This window comes from Pagrus major, chromosome 14 (assembly GCF_040436345.1).
Source record: "Pagrus major chromosome 14, Pma_NU_1.0".
In the NCBI taxonomy this organism is placed as follows: domain Eukaryota; kingdom Metazoa; phylum Chordata; class Actinopteri; order Spariformes; family Sparidae; genus Pagrus; species Pagrus major.
This window is the reverse complement of record NC_133228.1, coordinates 21,763,719-21,777,783: the sequence shown is the minus strand read 5'-3', so window position 1 is coordinate 21,777,783 and position 14,065 is coordinate 21,763,719. Positions and strand designations below refer to the sequence as shown.

At 40.5% G+C, this 14,065-nt stretch overlaps 1 protein-coding gene across 2 annotated transcripts in view; it reads right to left on the bottom strand.

Moving 5' to 3' along the window:
- The window catches only part of dgki (diacylglycerol kinase, iota), a 70,358-nt gene that overhangs the window by 11,928 nt on the left and 44,365 nt on the right, over positions 1-14,065 (bottom strand). For both annotated transcript variants that reach the window (XM_073481176.1, XM_073481178.1), the window contains exons 4-20: positions 13,578-13,652; positions 13,044-13,100; positions 12,847-12,915; positions 12,683-12,751; positions 11,554-11,670; positions 11,000-11,074; positions 10,158-10,253; positions 9,501-9,583; positions 9,084-9,144; positions 8,887-9,000; positions 5,375-5,500; positions 4,720-4,798; positions 4,370-4,425; positions 2,766-2,828; positions 1,899-1,972; positions 1,030-1,141; positions 564-650 (exon numbers count right to left, since the gene is read on the bottom strand). In XM_073481176.1, the coding sequence (XP_073337277.1) occupies positions 564-650; positions 1,030-1,141; positions 1,899-1,972; positions 2,766-2,828; positions 4,370-4,425; positions 4,720-4,798; positions 5,375-5,500; positions 8,887-9,000; positions 9,084-9,144; positions 9,501-9,583; positions 10,158-10,253; positions 11,000-11,074; positions 11,554-11,670; positions 12,683-12,751; positions 12,847-12,915; positions 13,044-13,100; positions 13,578-13,652 (1,413 nt within the window). The remainder of the gene's footprint in view (positions 1-563; positions 651-1,029; positions 1,142-1,898; positions 1,973-2,765; positions 2,829-4,369; positions 4,426-4,719; positions 4,799-5,374; positions 5,501-8,886; positions 9,001-9,083; positions 9,145-9,500; positions 9,584-10,157; positions 10,254-10,999; positions 11,075-11,553; positions 11,671-12,682; positions 12,752-12,846; positions 12,916-13,043; positions 13,101-13,577; positions 13,653-14,065) is intronic.

Below are 14,065 nucleotides of genomic sequence, written 5' to 3'. Positions count from 1 at the left end.
CTATATAAAATACTTTCTGGGTTCCATAGTTTCAGGAATAATCAGCAAGTCTGAAACCATTTTTCAGAGGAAGAAATGGTAAAAACACGATCAAGAGATATCATTATTTATCTTCAAAAGAAAGAAAGAAAGCCTGAGGTGAAGCAGACGGAAACATTAAAGCTATATGGTAGGAATGGCAGATGTAAGGGTCACCTTGAAGAGAAATGTCTATTTAATGTTTTATTGTTCATCATATGAAAATTTAAAGGTTCCCTCAGGAGTTTTAGACCTCTTACAGTGCCATGGAGTTGTTTCTCATCAATGCCGGGTACAAGACAAAAGAAAATGTGCAAGCAAAGGCAAAGAAGAAGAAGACTAAAGGTAAAATAGTGATGTAAACATTGCTGGATTTACTTTAATGTATAACACAATAAAAAAACATAAACCAATAACTAACACACATTTCAATACTTTTAACACTTATTCATTTGTTTAAAGATATAATCTGTATGTGATAATAATACAGTTAATGCAGTCACTGCAGTGAAAGGGAGGCTGGTAGGGGGAGTGTGTGTGCTCACCTGAACAGGTACGGTCTTGAAGGTAGTAAGAACGACTTCTCTGCACTGGTGCAACCTCTCTCCGTGACCGCCGACCTGTAGCGCTGCCTGGTGGACAAAAGGGAGACGTACAACAACAGGAGGCACAGTAAGACTATCACATGAAAACATTAACACTCTGCTCCTTTAACGTTGGGTTCTGTTGACCATATTTTTCGTTTCACCGACGTTTGTCTTTTGGAATTTTTTCCAAAATGGAAATCTCTGTCTTTAAAATAACTTCTCACAGTGGAGGAAAAAATACATTTCTGTCTCCACCTCCCCTGATGAGGCAGCCATGCCTGTCTCTGACTTCCTGTTTCTGCTGCCAGTTGGCGTCCACTGATCCTGTATTTGGGAAGGATCAGTCTCTGTTTCCTATCTCTGATGGAGTGGAGATACTCAGCCATCTAATATTCTGTTTGGAGTCAAATAATAATTCTCTCACCAGCGAGGCCATGGTGAAGCCGATAACCTCGATGCAGCCGTCGTCGTGGCGCTGAGGTTCAAAGTCGCGGTGGTCACCTGTGTTTCCCCACGGCATGGTGCCAGCACAGTACCTACACACACACAGACAAAAATTAGAATATAAATAAAAACATCTAGTTCACTAAAACAACTTGATGCACAGCTCCACACATGAATCAGATAGGATGCTTTCCATCCAGAAATATCTTGCCCTACTGTATGACGATCGTTCCCTGACTACAGTAAGGGAACATGTTTTCATTAGTTGTCTAACCAGAGAAATATTCTAACTCCGGGGCGGTGTGGGAGGATTTTTACTCAGTCCTGTCGGAGTCTGAAAGAGAGAGCAACCTCATGTCCCTGCCTTTAGGACTAACCAGCCTAAATTAATTTCATTAGTCGGGGATTCACCAGAGAATTGTGGTGTCTCATCTATTTATTAACGCAGTCTCAAAGGCTTTTTCACACGAACAGGAAACACTGATTAATTAGAGTTAGGTAGAATTTTTAGTCATGAAAAGGATCCGACTGAAAGATGTTGCCCATTGACACAAAATGTCATATTACACTGAATTCTGGTGTTTTTGTTGTTATTTTTTGTTCTTGTTATTTATGTCCCATTGTGCTTCAAGTGTCTTAATGTATAAAATTGATTGTTATCCTGTAATATTCTTATTGATTCTTTGATCATCAGATTTATATCTTAAGGTTCTTGATTTGTCTTTTTAATCTCTTCTGTTTTCCATTTCAGACTTTCGTCATCGACAACACTGTAAGAAAACGAATGTGACACAAGCCACAGTGCAACCAGACTCTACACAGTATCATGGACTGTGTGTATCCACCTACCTGGGAATGTTTAAAAACACAATGCACTGAAACTTCAGCTCCTGGATCTTAGGAGTCAAATCGGTACCATCGCACTGAGAAAGACAAACACAAAGATACAGAAAGTTGAAATTATGACTTATGTGTTCAATTCTTTTGACTTGACTGTACAAAACAACTGGTTTTCACTCTCAGATCAAGCTTCACTCTCCAGTTCTCAGTTTCATTCTCAGTTTCAGTGTTCTCGCTCTGGCCTGGTTCCTCTGTCTGTGATTGATTCAGGTCAAAGGTGAGACCAGATCACTCAAGGACTTGTTGCAGCAATGAGGCATGTTGAGACCTGAAGTATGATGTTGCAGTCTCAATCTTTTTGACATGGAAATAACCATTTGTCAGTGAGGATTCTCTCTCAGCAAGGCGTGTTATTTTCTGTGCAGCAAAATAATCTGATTATTTTCTATATTTTTCTTACTATGAATGCCATAAATAGGGTAGGAAACCAATAAACCACTGAGATCTTTAAATAGAGGCGTTAACAGTAACAAAAATATAGAAAATCACCAGCCTTAACCTTTAACATTAGCCTCGGATTTTAATGTTTTGGTATATGTTTTGCCAATGTGTCCTCACATTAATCAATAAAAAATCTGCAGAAATCGATAATAAAAACGAATGTCAGTTGCTCTTCTAATCCTAGTACAGAGGTCAGTGGTCAGCAGCAGTGTAGTGTCTCTGAAAAGGATTCAATATCTGGCTGAAGGACACTTGAGCATGGCGGATGTTCAAAGAGCAGTTGAAGGACGGCGTGTGTAATCACCAGGCCGACCTGCTGCCCAGACATGTCGACATGGAAAACGATACAGAGAGAGAGAGTGTGTTAACACTCACCACCACTCTGACGTGCTTGGACAAATCCCTGGAGCTCCGCTGGAGGAAATCTGAGAACGCAGCCTGCAAACACACAAGCATGTACACACACATAAACACACGCATAAACAGAGAGAAGAAGCCAATCAAACAGAATTACAGTTCATTACATTTCCTTCATTAAAAAGAGATGCTTCCTCTCCAACTCACACCCGTCTTCTCTCACACGTCGCTCATCTGCAGCTTCCGACAAGTTAGATTTAACATTTCCTGCGCTTGAAGTCTTAATGCAAAACTGTGGTGCAGAATAAATCATTAAAATTAATTATTTAAAACCATGACATCCAAATGTTAACAACAGCGCACAGGATGCAAACTGCACCTCCGACACTCTTCATTATTTATCTAAAATGACTAGTAAATGTAGTTTAATTTGGCAATACATGGTGGCGAGATAACACCACATCCAACTGCATTAACGACAATAATTACAACCTTTTATGGCTGAAAATACTCTTTAAAGACCCTTCACACATTCTTCTTTATCTTAAAAACCTCCCTCTTGTAGTTCACGGTCTGGTCTGTTTTTCCTCTATCTGACCTTATAGTCCTGTCTTTCCCCTAATTCCCTTCCTTCATTCCAATCTTTATTTTCCTCTCAGCTATCATTCTTGTAAAAAGCTTGTGTCTGTGAGTCTTATTAAGTATTCCCTTTTATTAAGGCATACATAGAAGTTTCATAATATGTGTCTGACATGGTTTTTCAGAATTTTTTTCATGATTCAACTCTCGATTTAAAAGGTCACGATTTTTGTTTTTCGGCACAGACAGCATTAACATTGTTAGACTACCCTCTTCGGATTTGTCAAAATCTGATCGTTGGTTTTATGCCCTGACAACATTTACGTTATTAAATTCTTCCTCAAAAAGCAGAGCTCAAGGGTGCCACTGTTTTAGTCGAACATGCACCCAAAACTTTGTCAAGTGAAACAAACCATTTTCATTGGTCGCGCCGGTGCTCCTTAAATTGAAATTGAAAGCTAATTTCAATCGATACTTGATTGAGAAATAAAATTATAATACCCACGAATAATTAACACATTAAATCCTTAAAATGGCTCCTTTTCCTTTTCCAAAGAATTCCAGAATATGTGAATATATGCATGTGCACTGGAGGCTTTAACTTTCCTGAACATTGGACTGGGATTGGCGTCCAAACTGTTTGCGATGTCACAAATCATGCTCATAGGGCCGCCTCTTAGGTCCAATCTGTTCTACTCGTCAAATTCTGACATGACCCCACCAACCCAAAGTGTCAGTATTTGACGAGTTCGGAATGAGAATCAATAATCAACCATCTAACAGATTGGACCTTGACAATTAGATTTTCCAAAGAGCACAGATAAAATTAACACTTTCTACAGAGGAATGTGAAAACAGCCTTCTAGAGTCAAACTGCACATATATTATTCTACACAGTGAAACTCAAACATTCAACTGTGGGAAGAAGAAGAAGAAAAATACATATCTGACTGGAGGGGAACTTAAAGACAGACAGAGAGAGCAGCAGGAAACCAGAGAAAGTTTCAGTGTGCATGAGGCAATAAGTCAAGAGGGACACTCACTCCTGCATAGAACATCTTGTTGCGGAAGCGGCTGTTAAACTTCTCCGGGTTGGCCTCTGGAAAGACAAAATCAGAGAGGCAGAGAGAGAGAATACATTAAATGTGTTGCAAAGCTGCTGGAATTAAAAGTGAAAACAAAACACAGAGACGTGGAGGAAGATCTGAGTAAAATCTGACTCATCTGTGCATGCATGAACGCTTGTGTGTATCTGAACGTGTCCTTTTAATATTTTATTTCTGCTCTCTGAAGTGGGGTGCATTAACAGGAAAGAGGAGGACTTAATGGACTATAAATAGAGTCGATGCAGGGTGAAATGTAAAAGAAAGACATTAAAATAGATTTCACCTACCTCTCGACTCGTGGAACTCCAGGGTGACGTGAGCGTCGAAGCCCAGGCTGAAGTAGTTGTTGAACACATTTAGAGGCAGCTGAGGACGCAGGAAAAAATAGCCAAGTGAGCATTTTTGCATAAATTTTATATAATTTATTCACATAGACAGCTCATATCCATACTGTCCAGCACATGAATCTTAATCATATCATTATGCCCATCCAGACAGTGTTACTCATGTCCTTTCTTTCACACATATTTTGTGTATGGATTTTGTATCTCTACCAGATCAACACACTGATTGTTTAACGATTTATTTTAATGATAAGAAAGGTTGCTTTCAGTCATTTTAAGCCTTTACATGTGCACAGTAATGTCACTGCAGCAGATATCGTGGCACATGTAAGCAGCAAAACTAAAAGCTGTAGCTATAAACTTAACAGGACAGAGGAAACTCTCCAGAGGAAACAGAATTCAACTTTTAGCTTTTGAAATATAAACGTTTTTAGGCGGCTCTGATGGAGCTCAGGATTTATCAGAACATATTGGGATATTCAAGTAATCAATGATGTTAAGCTACTGGGGGGGATCACTGTCATCTTTACCCTGTACATACAGAAACATACACACAATCCCCCTAACAGCCAACCCAGAGTCAACGCTGACTCCTGACCTTTTGTGTTCCCTCCTCCGGCTGTGAAACACTTTTCTCTACGAGGAGGTTCCACCTGTCCAGCTGCACCACCGAACCGTCCTCCACGTGACATAAAACCTTGGACACTGGCTCATCCGTGTAACCCTGCAGAGAAAGAAATAGTCACAAAAACAGAGCGAGTTGTTACAGTTATTTCTTCATCTAAATTGTCAAAATCTGTTAAATATTGAAATTAATTTATTTGAAGATGATAAAAGAAACCAGTAAGAAGTAGAGTGGGAGAAAGGAGGGAGAAAACTGAAAACATAGGGAATGTCTGGATGGAAAAAAAGAAGAAAGAAAGCAGAGAGACTCAGATGGATGGAAGGAAAAATGGTGTGGAGAGAAGAGAGAGGCTGAGGAAGGGATGATGTCGACTCAAGCTAATTTATGGCCTCTATCCCTCTTTCTCTCTGTCAAACTGTCAAGGCCTCGCTCTCCATCCCTTATCTACTTGCTAACAAGAACACACACACACACATACATGCAGACAGGGAAGAGGAAGAAGAAGAGTGGAATGGTCAATGAGAGCATGTAACGATTTAAACGACAGTAAATAACTGGATTTTACAGGCACAAAACACACAAGTAACTCCTCCCTTTCTTTTCCCATCAATCCATTACTTCCTCCTCTTCCCTCCATCACATTAGTCATTCGAGCCAGGTCTCTCTAATGGATACTATTTTCTGTCTTTCATTCAGTCTCTCCATCCTCTGTCGTCTGCTTTTAATTTTCTGTCTCCCTCTGGACAGGGTCAGGAAATCAGTGTACCAAGGACTGCTCTGAGTCACACACACTCACAAGGACACAACAAACTGATGATAGTAGCGCTCATCAGCAGGGCCTCCTCTGAGGCGCTCACACACACACACACACACACACACACACACACACACACAGCAGGGCTCACACTCTGACACACAGCAAGTTGCAGGGTCATTCACACTCGCACGGAGGGAAAGGCGGGGCGGAGGCAGTGGTGAGTAACGCGACTGAGTGTTAAAGTGAGAGGAAAGAGAAAATTAAATAAAGAGGGGGAGGAAAGGGGAGGAGAGGAAAGGAAATGAGACAAGAAGTGAGGAAAGGAAGGGAGAGGAAAGGAAAGGAAAGGAAAAGAAAAGAAAGGAAAATGAGACAAGAAGTAAAGAAAGGAAAGGAGAGGAAAGGAAAGGAAAAAAAAGGAAAGGAAAGGAAGGAAAGGAAAGGAAAGGAAAGGAAAGGAAAGGAAAGGAAAGGAAAGGAAAGGAAAGGAAAGGAAAGGAAAGGAAAATGAGACAAGAAGTAAAGAAAGGAAAGGAAAGGAAAAAAGAAGAGATAAAGGAAACGAGTGAAGGGGAGAAGAAAAGGAAAAGAAGGAGACAGGAAAGGAGCAACAGAGACAAAGTGGATGAAGAAACCCTGCAGTCACAAACAGATGAAATAGAGGACAGAAAGGACACACTAATTACACTAATTACACACATGGTAGATATGAATTCTCACTCAGCCTTATCCTTGTTCAAAGATCTATCTCTCTCTGCATCAGGACTGTTTCAGCTTTGTACTCCTGCAATCCTGAGATGCCAAAGTCATTCATGTGTCCTTGGCTGCAGTGCAGGCACAGACTGTAGCACGCACCACATTCGGTCGTTGTAAAAGAGCCTTATTTCACTAAAAACTTCCACAAAACTTTATGAGAACATTTCCATCATGGCGCAGCTTGAGACAACACACTGCACCGATTATGAGATAATATCCCAAATACGTAATGAATGAGACAATGTTGCAGTGCAGAGTAAAACAGATGAAATAACATTTGAGGTTTTTGACTCAGACTTTTGACTCATACACGGAGATATCTGAAGTATTATCATCGCTTACAAGCCCACATAACTGGTCTAAAGAAAAGCCTAATGGAGGAATGTGGGTGCTTGTAAAGGTCGCTCCTTCTGTGTTAAGGTGCAGTTATGCAATGTGTGTGAGAGCGTGTTTGTGTTTGTCAAGGGGCAGATTCTTGATGCTTCAGCACTTCACCTTATTTTAGTACAAACTGAAGGAGCCCATACTACAGATGGAGAGTGTTCACTTTCATAAGTATCTTTTATAAGCAGCCTTGCCTCAGCACCTCGCTCATTTTTATGTGGTCACATAGGTACAGTAGGGTAGAGAAGGTGTCATCCAAATGTAAATGAAAATACATGTTTTGACTGTCCCTGAACACAATTTTTACACATCCAGCAGTTACAGTGCCGCATTATAGTTCATGAGAGTGTCCAGCTAACTAATATAAGTCACTTATTTTATATCTTTTAGCTGTTTTTGGTCTCTACCAACTCAAATCTGGCTCGTTAGTTGTTAAACTCCAGTGTTTTCCACACATAGACTTTACTTGCGCGGGCCAGCCAAGTATATTTAGCATTCCCTTTTACTTTCCTTTGTTTTAAACGTTCAGGAGAACGACGCCATCCTACGAGTGATCGGTTGTCCACATCGGCATATTAAAAAATAATAATAAAGGAACAGGGTGTGAGGCATATCATCGCGGAGGGTTTTAAACTGGGGCACCATATCCTACAGTGATTGTCTGAATTGACAGGTGAAAAAACAAAAAAACAAAAACACACATACTTACAGAATAAACAGGATGTGAGGCCTATTAATATGGTGTGTCTGAAACCTGTGCACAAAAATTCCTTGACTACACATCATTACGTTACACTCCATTGTGTTTTTGGTCATTCATGCTGATCATCTGATCATCGGCTTACGTTTTAACCACTGCATTGTGATGTTGGGTTTCCGATTCTCCAAAGTGGCTTCTGTTCCTACTTATTTGCAGCAGGCAATTTCTTTTTTTGATCCACAGTGCCGCAGCCCAGACAGACTACACTCACAATGAACGGAGGACTGAGGTTTTCACCGCAACGCCTGATTTGGTTTGAATCAAACGGATAAAGCAGCCCGACTTGTTTCGACAGAGCTTCTATTTCCTGCTCTCTCAGCTACGCTTTTGTGGTTTGACTGTATAAAGAAAGAGACACTGTTACAGTAGATGTAGGACACCGGATAAAACTAATTAACTAATTACGACTGTGTCATCTTTAGTTGATGTGTTGTTGCTTGGAGAGGTCAGGGTTTAGAGGATGAGTTACACAGGAAGAACACTGTCGTGGACTTCCTGGAATGTGGTGGTTTTTCTAAGTAGCTCCCAGCGGTGTCAAAGACGTAAACACAGGATTTATTTTAACTACATATCCAAATATGTCCATAATTTCCTTTATGCATTCACTTTTTAGATATTAATTTCCATGTATTTGTTGTTTTTTTATCTTTGTTTGCTGTATCTTAATATCATTTTCCCTGCAGAGATATTCACACCTGAATCAAGTGGATAAATGACCTGAACTCAAAGTCATCAAAGAGATAAAAACAGATACTTTGGAGTGAATAACTTTAGGGAGGAGGAACCTCCACGTCCTGCCGCTCTCAGAAGTCAAGGTTAGGAACTCACCCCGCCCCAGTTGAGCGTCCTGGCGAGGTCATTTCCTGTTCCCAGAGGAAGAACAGCGACCGGAGGCTGGGGATTCATCTGCAGCTCGTCTAGAGTGGACAGGATCCACCCCACCTACACAGAGACATGCACAGAAACTATAAGCTTCAAAAATTTAGCACAGAATAGAAACAGATTGTGACAGAATAGAGTCTTACTGTGCCGTCGCCTCCGCAGGCGAGGATCCTCAGATTTGGCACTTTCCGATACAACTCCAATCTGACGATTCACAAAGTGCACAAAGCAGAACAGTTGTAGAATAAAAGAGGCTTCTGCGGCACAAAGCGGAGCTGATTGGTGTTGAGTGGGTGTAATTGGTCCAAGTTTCATGAAAATGGCTCGACCCATAATGACTCAAACTCAAGTGAGAAAATACAGCATTTTATCCCCGCATTGGATTGTGATAACACTGTGATATTAAATGACTAAAGTAGAGAATTATTACTAAATTGGCGACAGAAAACACTGTTTCACAATAAGCACATCCTTTACACGTTCATGAATTAGCACAAACGTCAGTCAGTCTGTTCAGAATGTCACATTGACAGTAACCCAATGTGTTAAAGGGTACTTACGCCTCTCTTAGTCCTCCCTGTGACAGGTCAAAGACTTGTCGAGGGTTCAAGATCCACATGAACATCTGTAACACTTTTGCACCCTACAGAGGTGCACAGAAAGAAACACAGGGAAGAAGAGTTTTCTTTATATAACATCATTTAAATAACCTACACCTGGAACTGAAAGGTGTCCACACAACCAGACACAACCCTATAAAACCCCATTAGAACTGCATTGTTTATTTCAGGTCCTATATTTGGAGCTGCTACCAAAAATCTCAGCATGATGTCATAATAATGAAGTTTTTCTTATCTGATAAAACTAATAATGTTTCAAACTGACGTCTTGTTCATTAAATGTTCTGCACATTGTAATAACTCTTGAAGGGTACTGGCTCAAACAGTGAAGGTGTAAATGAATAAAATCATCATTTATTAAAGCCTGATACCATCAGGAAGCAAGAACATGTTGATATTCTTTGGCAGAAATGATGTGAGCTAATTTTGATTAAAGATAATCTAGAGACAGTTATTTATAGAATAATTTGTGCGCATATATAACCATATGTAAGTTCTCCTATGAGTCCTTTGAAACAGTACAGAGTGAGTATAGATGACATGACAGGCTCAAATCATAGATGATGATAAAAGTATATTATTTTAAAGTTTTCTGACCTGGTTGCCTCCACTCTTTGGATTGACAAAAACCAAGATGGGCTTCATGAGAGGTGAAGGGAGAGGCTTCAGCATGAACGGACGCCATTTAGACTCCTGAAGAAAGAAAGAGACAGACAAAAAACACAATGCTGAAATGATTAGTAAATTAATCAGTTAGTTCATGGACATAAAGTTAATGCTAGCGCTGTCCTGAATACCATACTTTGAGCTCCAGAGCTTCGGTAGTAATCAACAGTGAATATTCGAAGCTTTGTTCGCAAGTGGCTCTGGAAAAGACTCGTGAAGGACACAGCCAGACATTTCTACATTTTCAGCTGTGATGGAGGGACATAGTGCTGCTACGTGTCTTTCGGTTCAAGAAAAAGCAATAACTTTTAAGAATTCTGCTATTCTACAGCAGGTCAAGACTCTGCTGTCCACTCACATCTCAAGGAGAAAAATCATTCCTTTGAGGACAACAATGTAAACATCAAGGCCAGAGAAGACAGATGGTTTGAAAGAGGAGTAAACAAGTCCATCTACGTCGAACCGTCTTTGAACAGAGGAGGTGGCCTACGACATTACTTATCACCCACCTACAACGCAGTACTGAGTTCCCTCCCCAGACAGCTTAACCATTCATACCTGGGCTCACCTAGCCTTAGCAACCCACATGAAGGCCGGTTTGACCAACGACCCACAGCTAATTTGCAGTTTGCCTTTTTTGATAGCCTAAACTTATCAAAAAAAGTGCAAAAGACACAGTTTTTATCTTGTGTTTGAAAAGGAATAAATCAAATATATAAATCTGAACGTTTTACGTAATGCACAGCAATATTCTCTGTCACAGTGTTACTTACATCCAGTCCCTTCTTGCTTGTCCTTCGTTTGAAAGATGTCCGCTTTTTTCTCCTGGCAGAGTTCTTAAGTGAGCTCTAGGGTACAAACACACACAGACACACACAGAGTTCAACAGTTAGTTCACTGTCACATTGTCCCTTGTGATGGTAATTAAAAGTGCAATGAGCCATGTGATGTGACTGAGGGATATATATGTGTAAGTGTGTGTGCGTCTGTGTGTGTAGTTGTGTGTCTGTGTGTGTGTGTGTGTGTGTGTGTGTGTGTGTGTGAGATGACAGAGGCAGACACAAACCCAGAGTTCCCTCAGACAGATCAGACATGTGTCAGCTCATATCAAATCATCGCCAAGATCTCTCTCACACACGCACAGATACACACACACACACACACACACACACACACACGCCTTCTTTTAAAGTTTTAAATTTAGATCCAACACAGTCGTTTCTCATTACTGTCACAAAATGACAGCTTCATCAACCAGTGGACTGACTGGTGAGGGACGCCTGTGATGGGAGTGTGTGTGTGTCTGTATGTGTGTGTGTGTGTACACCTGTGGTTTCCTGACTTTGATGATCCAGGAGGGTGGTACTATGACTCCAGCGTGGGCCCCCAGTGAACACGGCTCCTCAATCTGGTGCAGCATGAAACACGTCACCTTATTGTGGAACTGCAACAGAAAACACACCTTGTTATTATTTATTCTGTTTATTAAAAATACATATCAGTTTATATGCTCCCTCTTGGCCGCCTTAGACGTCGACATAATATCTGTTTCCATTCGTAAGCAGATGATACATAAATCTATCGAAGCTGTGACACAAACAACATCACAACACTGTAAACCTGCTAAACTGCCTTCATGACATCCACAACTGCTGGATTAGACTGTTGTAATTCCTTGCTCTCTGGAATCAGTAAAATATCCCTCTCTCACCTCCAGCTCACCCAAAGCTCTGCTGCCAGGATTTGACTCAACCCTGGCTTCCTTACACAGGCTACCTGTCGCTTTAAGAATTGATTTTAAGAGTTTATTGATTACTTATAAAGCCCTGAGAGGCCACACTCCAAGTTATTTAACAGCTACATCTCTTCTCGCCCCTACAGATCCTCAGATGCATCATTCCTTGTTGTTCCAAGGTCTTGATTAATAGATAAAGGTGATAGAGCCTTCGCAGTCAGGGATCCTAGATATTTGATTGACCCGACTAAGGTCTTTTCAAATCAATTTTGAAAACTCACTTTTTTAAAATTGCTTTTCTGCGATTGTATTTGCTTTGTGACATTCTGTTTTACTCTCTTTGTGATTTCTCCGTTTAGTTTTTATGTCTTTAAGCTTGTTTTATTCACTCTGTGTTTTATTGCCATGGATTTCCACTCAACTTGGATGGAGGATGAGTCTGAGCCCAGAATAGACCCCATTAACTTTTGGTGCCGATCCAGAGTAAGGGACGGATCCAGAAATTGATTCTCGCTTTATTTAACATCGTGAGATTGGACGTTTTTTCCACGGTTTCTCAGGGAATAACACATGGATCATGATAAAAAAGTCAGGTGTATTTAGGTGGCTGGTATCTATGAGTGGGTACAATTTGATGTGGATCCTACTGTGGAGCTGGTGAACATGTGTGTACATCTTTGCTTTACTCTATAGGGATTAACACAGACGATGAAATACTTACAGCCTGTTTACACCAGGAACAACTGATGGCGATGATTTCTTTACTGTGGAAGAACTTCTGCTGAAAACTCTGCAGAAACCGACAGAAAGATACTGAAGTAAGTCTGAACAGTGATAATTGTAAACGCATGTGTGTGTGTGTGCTTGTGTGTGTGTGTGTGTTACCTTTCCACATTGTCTACATTTGCCCTCCTGTCTTCGTCTGTGAACCCAGTGATGTCTCAGTATGTTCTGCTGTTAAAGAGAAAAACCAAACACGTTCACGTTTACAGGATTTGTAAAAAATAAGAGAAGTAATCCTCTTCTCTCACATGTCTAAGGTTGTACACATATAATACACAACCTGCTACACACAAACTTACATCTCTGAGGCACCGCGATCCTCCCTCTCTGAAGGTTGGCTTACATCGGAAGTTAATCTGGAGAGGAAAAACAAACAAAAACAAATAACAAACCACGAACGTTGGCACAAAATACCAAATAATGTCAGTTTCGTTCCAAAAAAATATTAGTGCCAGAGACGCATATAAACACATGAACAATTACAGTAACAGTCATCTGCACTACTGCAGTAATACTAAAGGTGTATTCACAGTGAAAAAGTGCTGCATAGAAGGACATGTCTACGCTTAATAAAAGGTGTACAATGAATATAGATCTTAATTATTATAAATTTGTCAAATCGTGTCAAACTACACATAACTTAGATATCTTGGACAACAGCAAAACTCTTTCCATTCAGTTTTTGCTCCAAGATTAGCAGGTACGTAAGTTTTGTATATAACATGGAAAATAACTTTTCTTTTTTGGCAGCCAGAAACACATTAAGCTCCCTTGCAAGGATGTTTATCCACTCCCGGATACTTTTCCTTTCCGCGTGTCTGTGTGTGTCATACCTTTTCTAGTTGCTCTATGCAGCCGGTGTGAACAACGATCTTACAGGCAGCACATTTCTTCCTGGGGGCCGACTTCTTAAAGGAGAAAACAGACACGCAGCACAGAGGGCGGTGAGAAACGCACAACAAACACGAGCGGTGCAAGAATGAACACTGACGATGTGTTAACCTGGTTACACGCGGATAAAAGCACACAGACTGTTCAAGGTGCCCAAACATTTCACTTCTCTCCACGTTCAGTTTAAAAAAGCTTCAGCAGCCTTTTAACGACAGCACTAACAGAACAACGAATCCTCCAGACCTGAAAAGAGACACCATGACATTTAACTGTTTCAGTTATTCTTCTACAGCACTCCTCACTTAAAATGATGAAAAAGGAGAAAATTGTTGGTTAAATTAACCGGTTAACGATGTTGGAAAGTAATAAATGTGTATTTGTAAATAGAAAACCTCAGAAGCTATTGATTTGGCTCAGCGATAACCCCGGT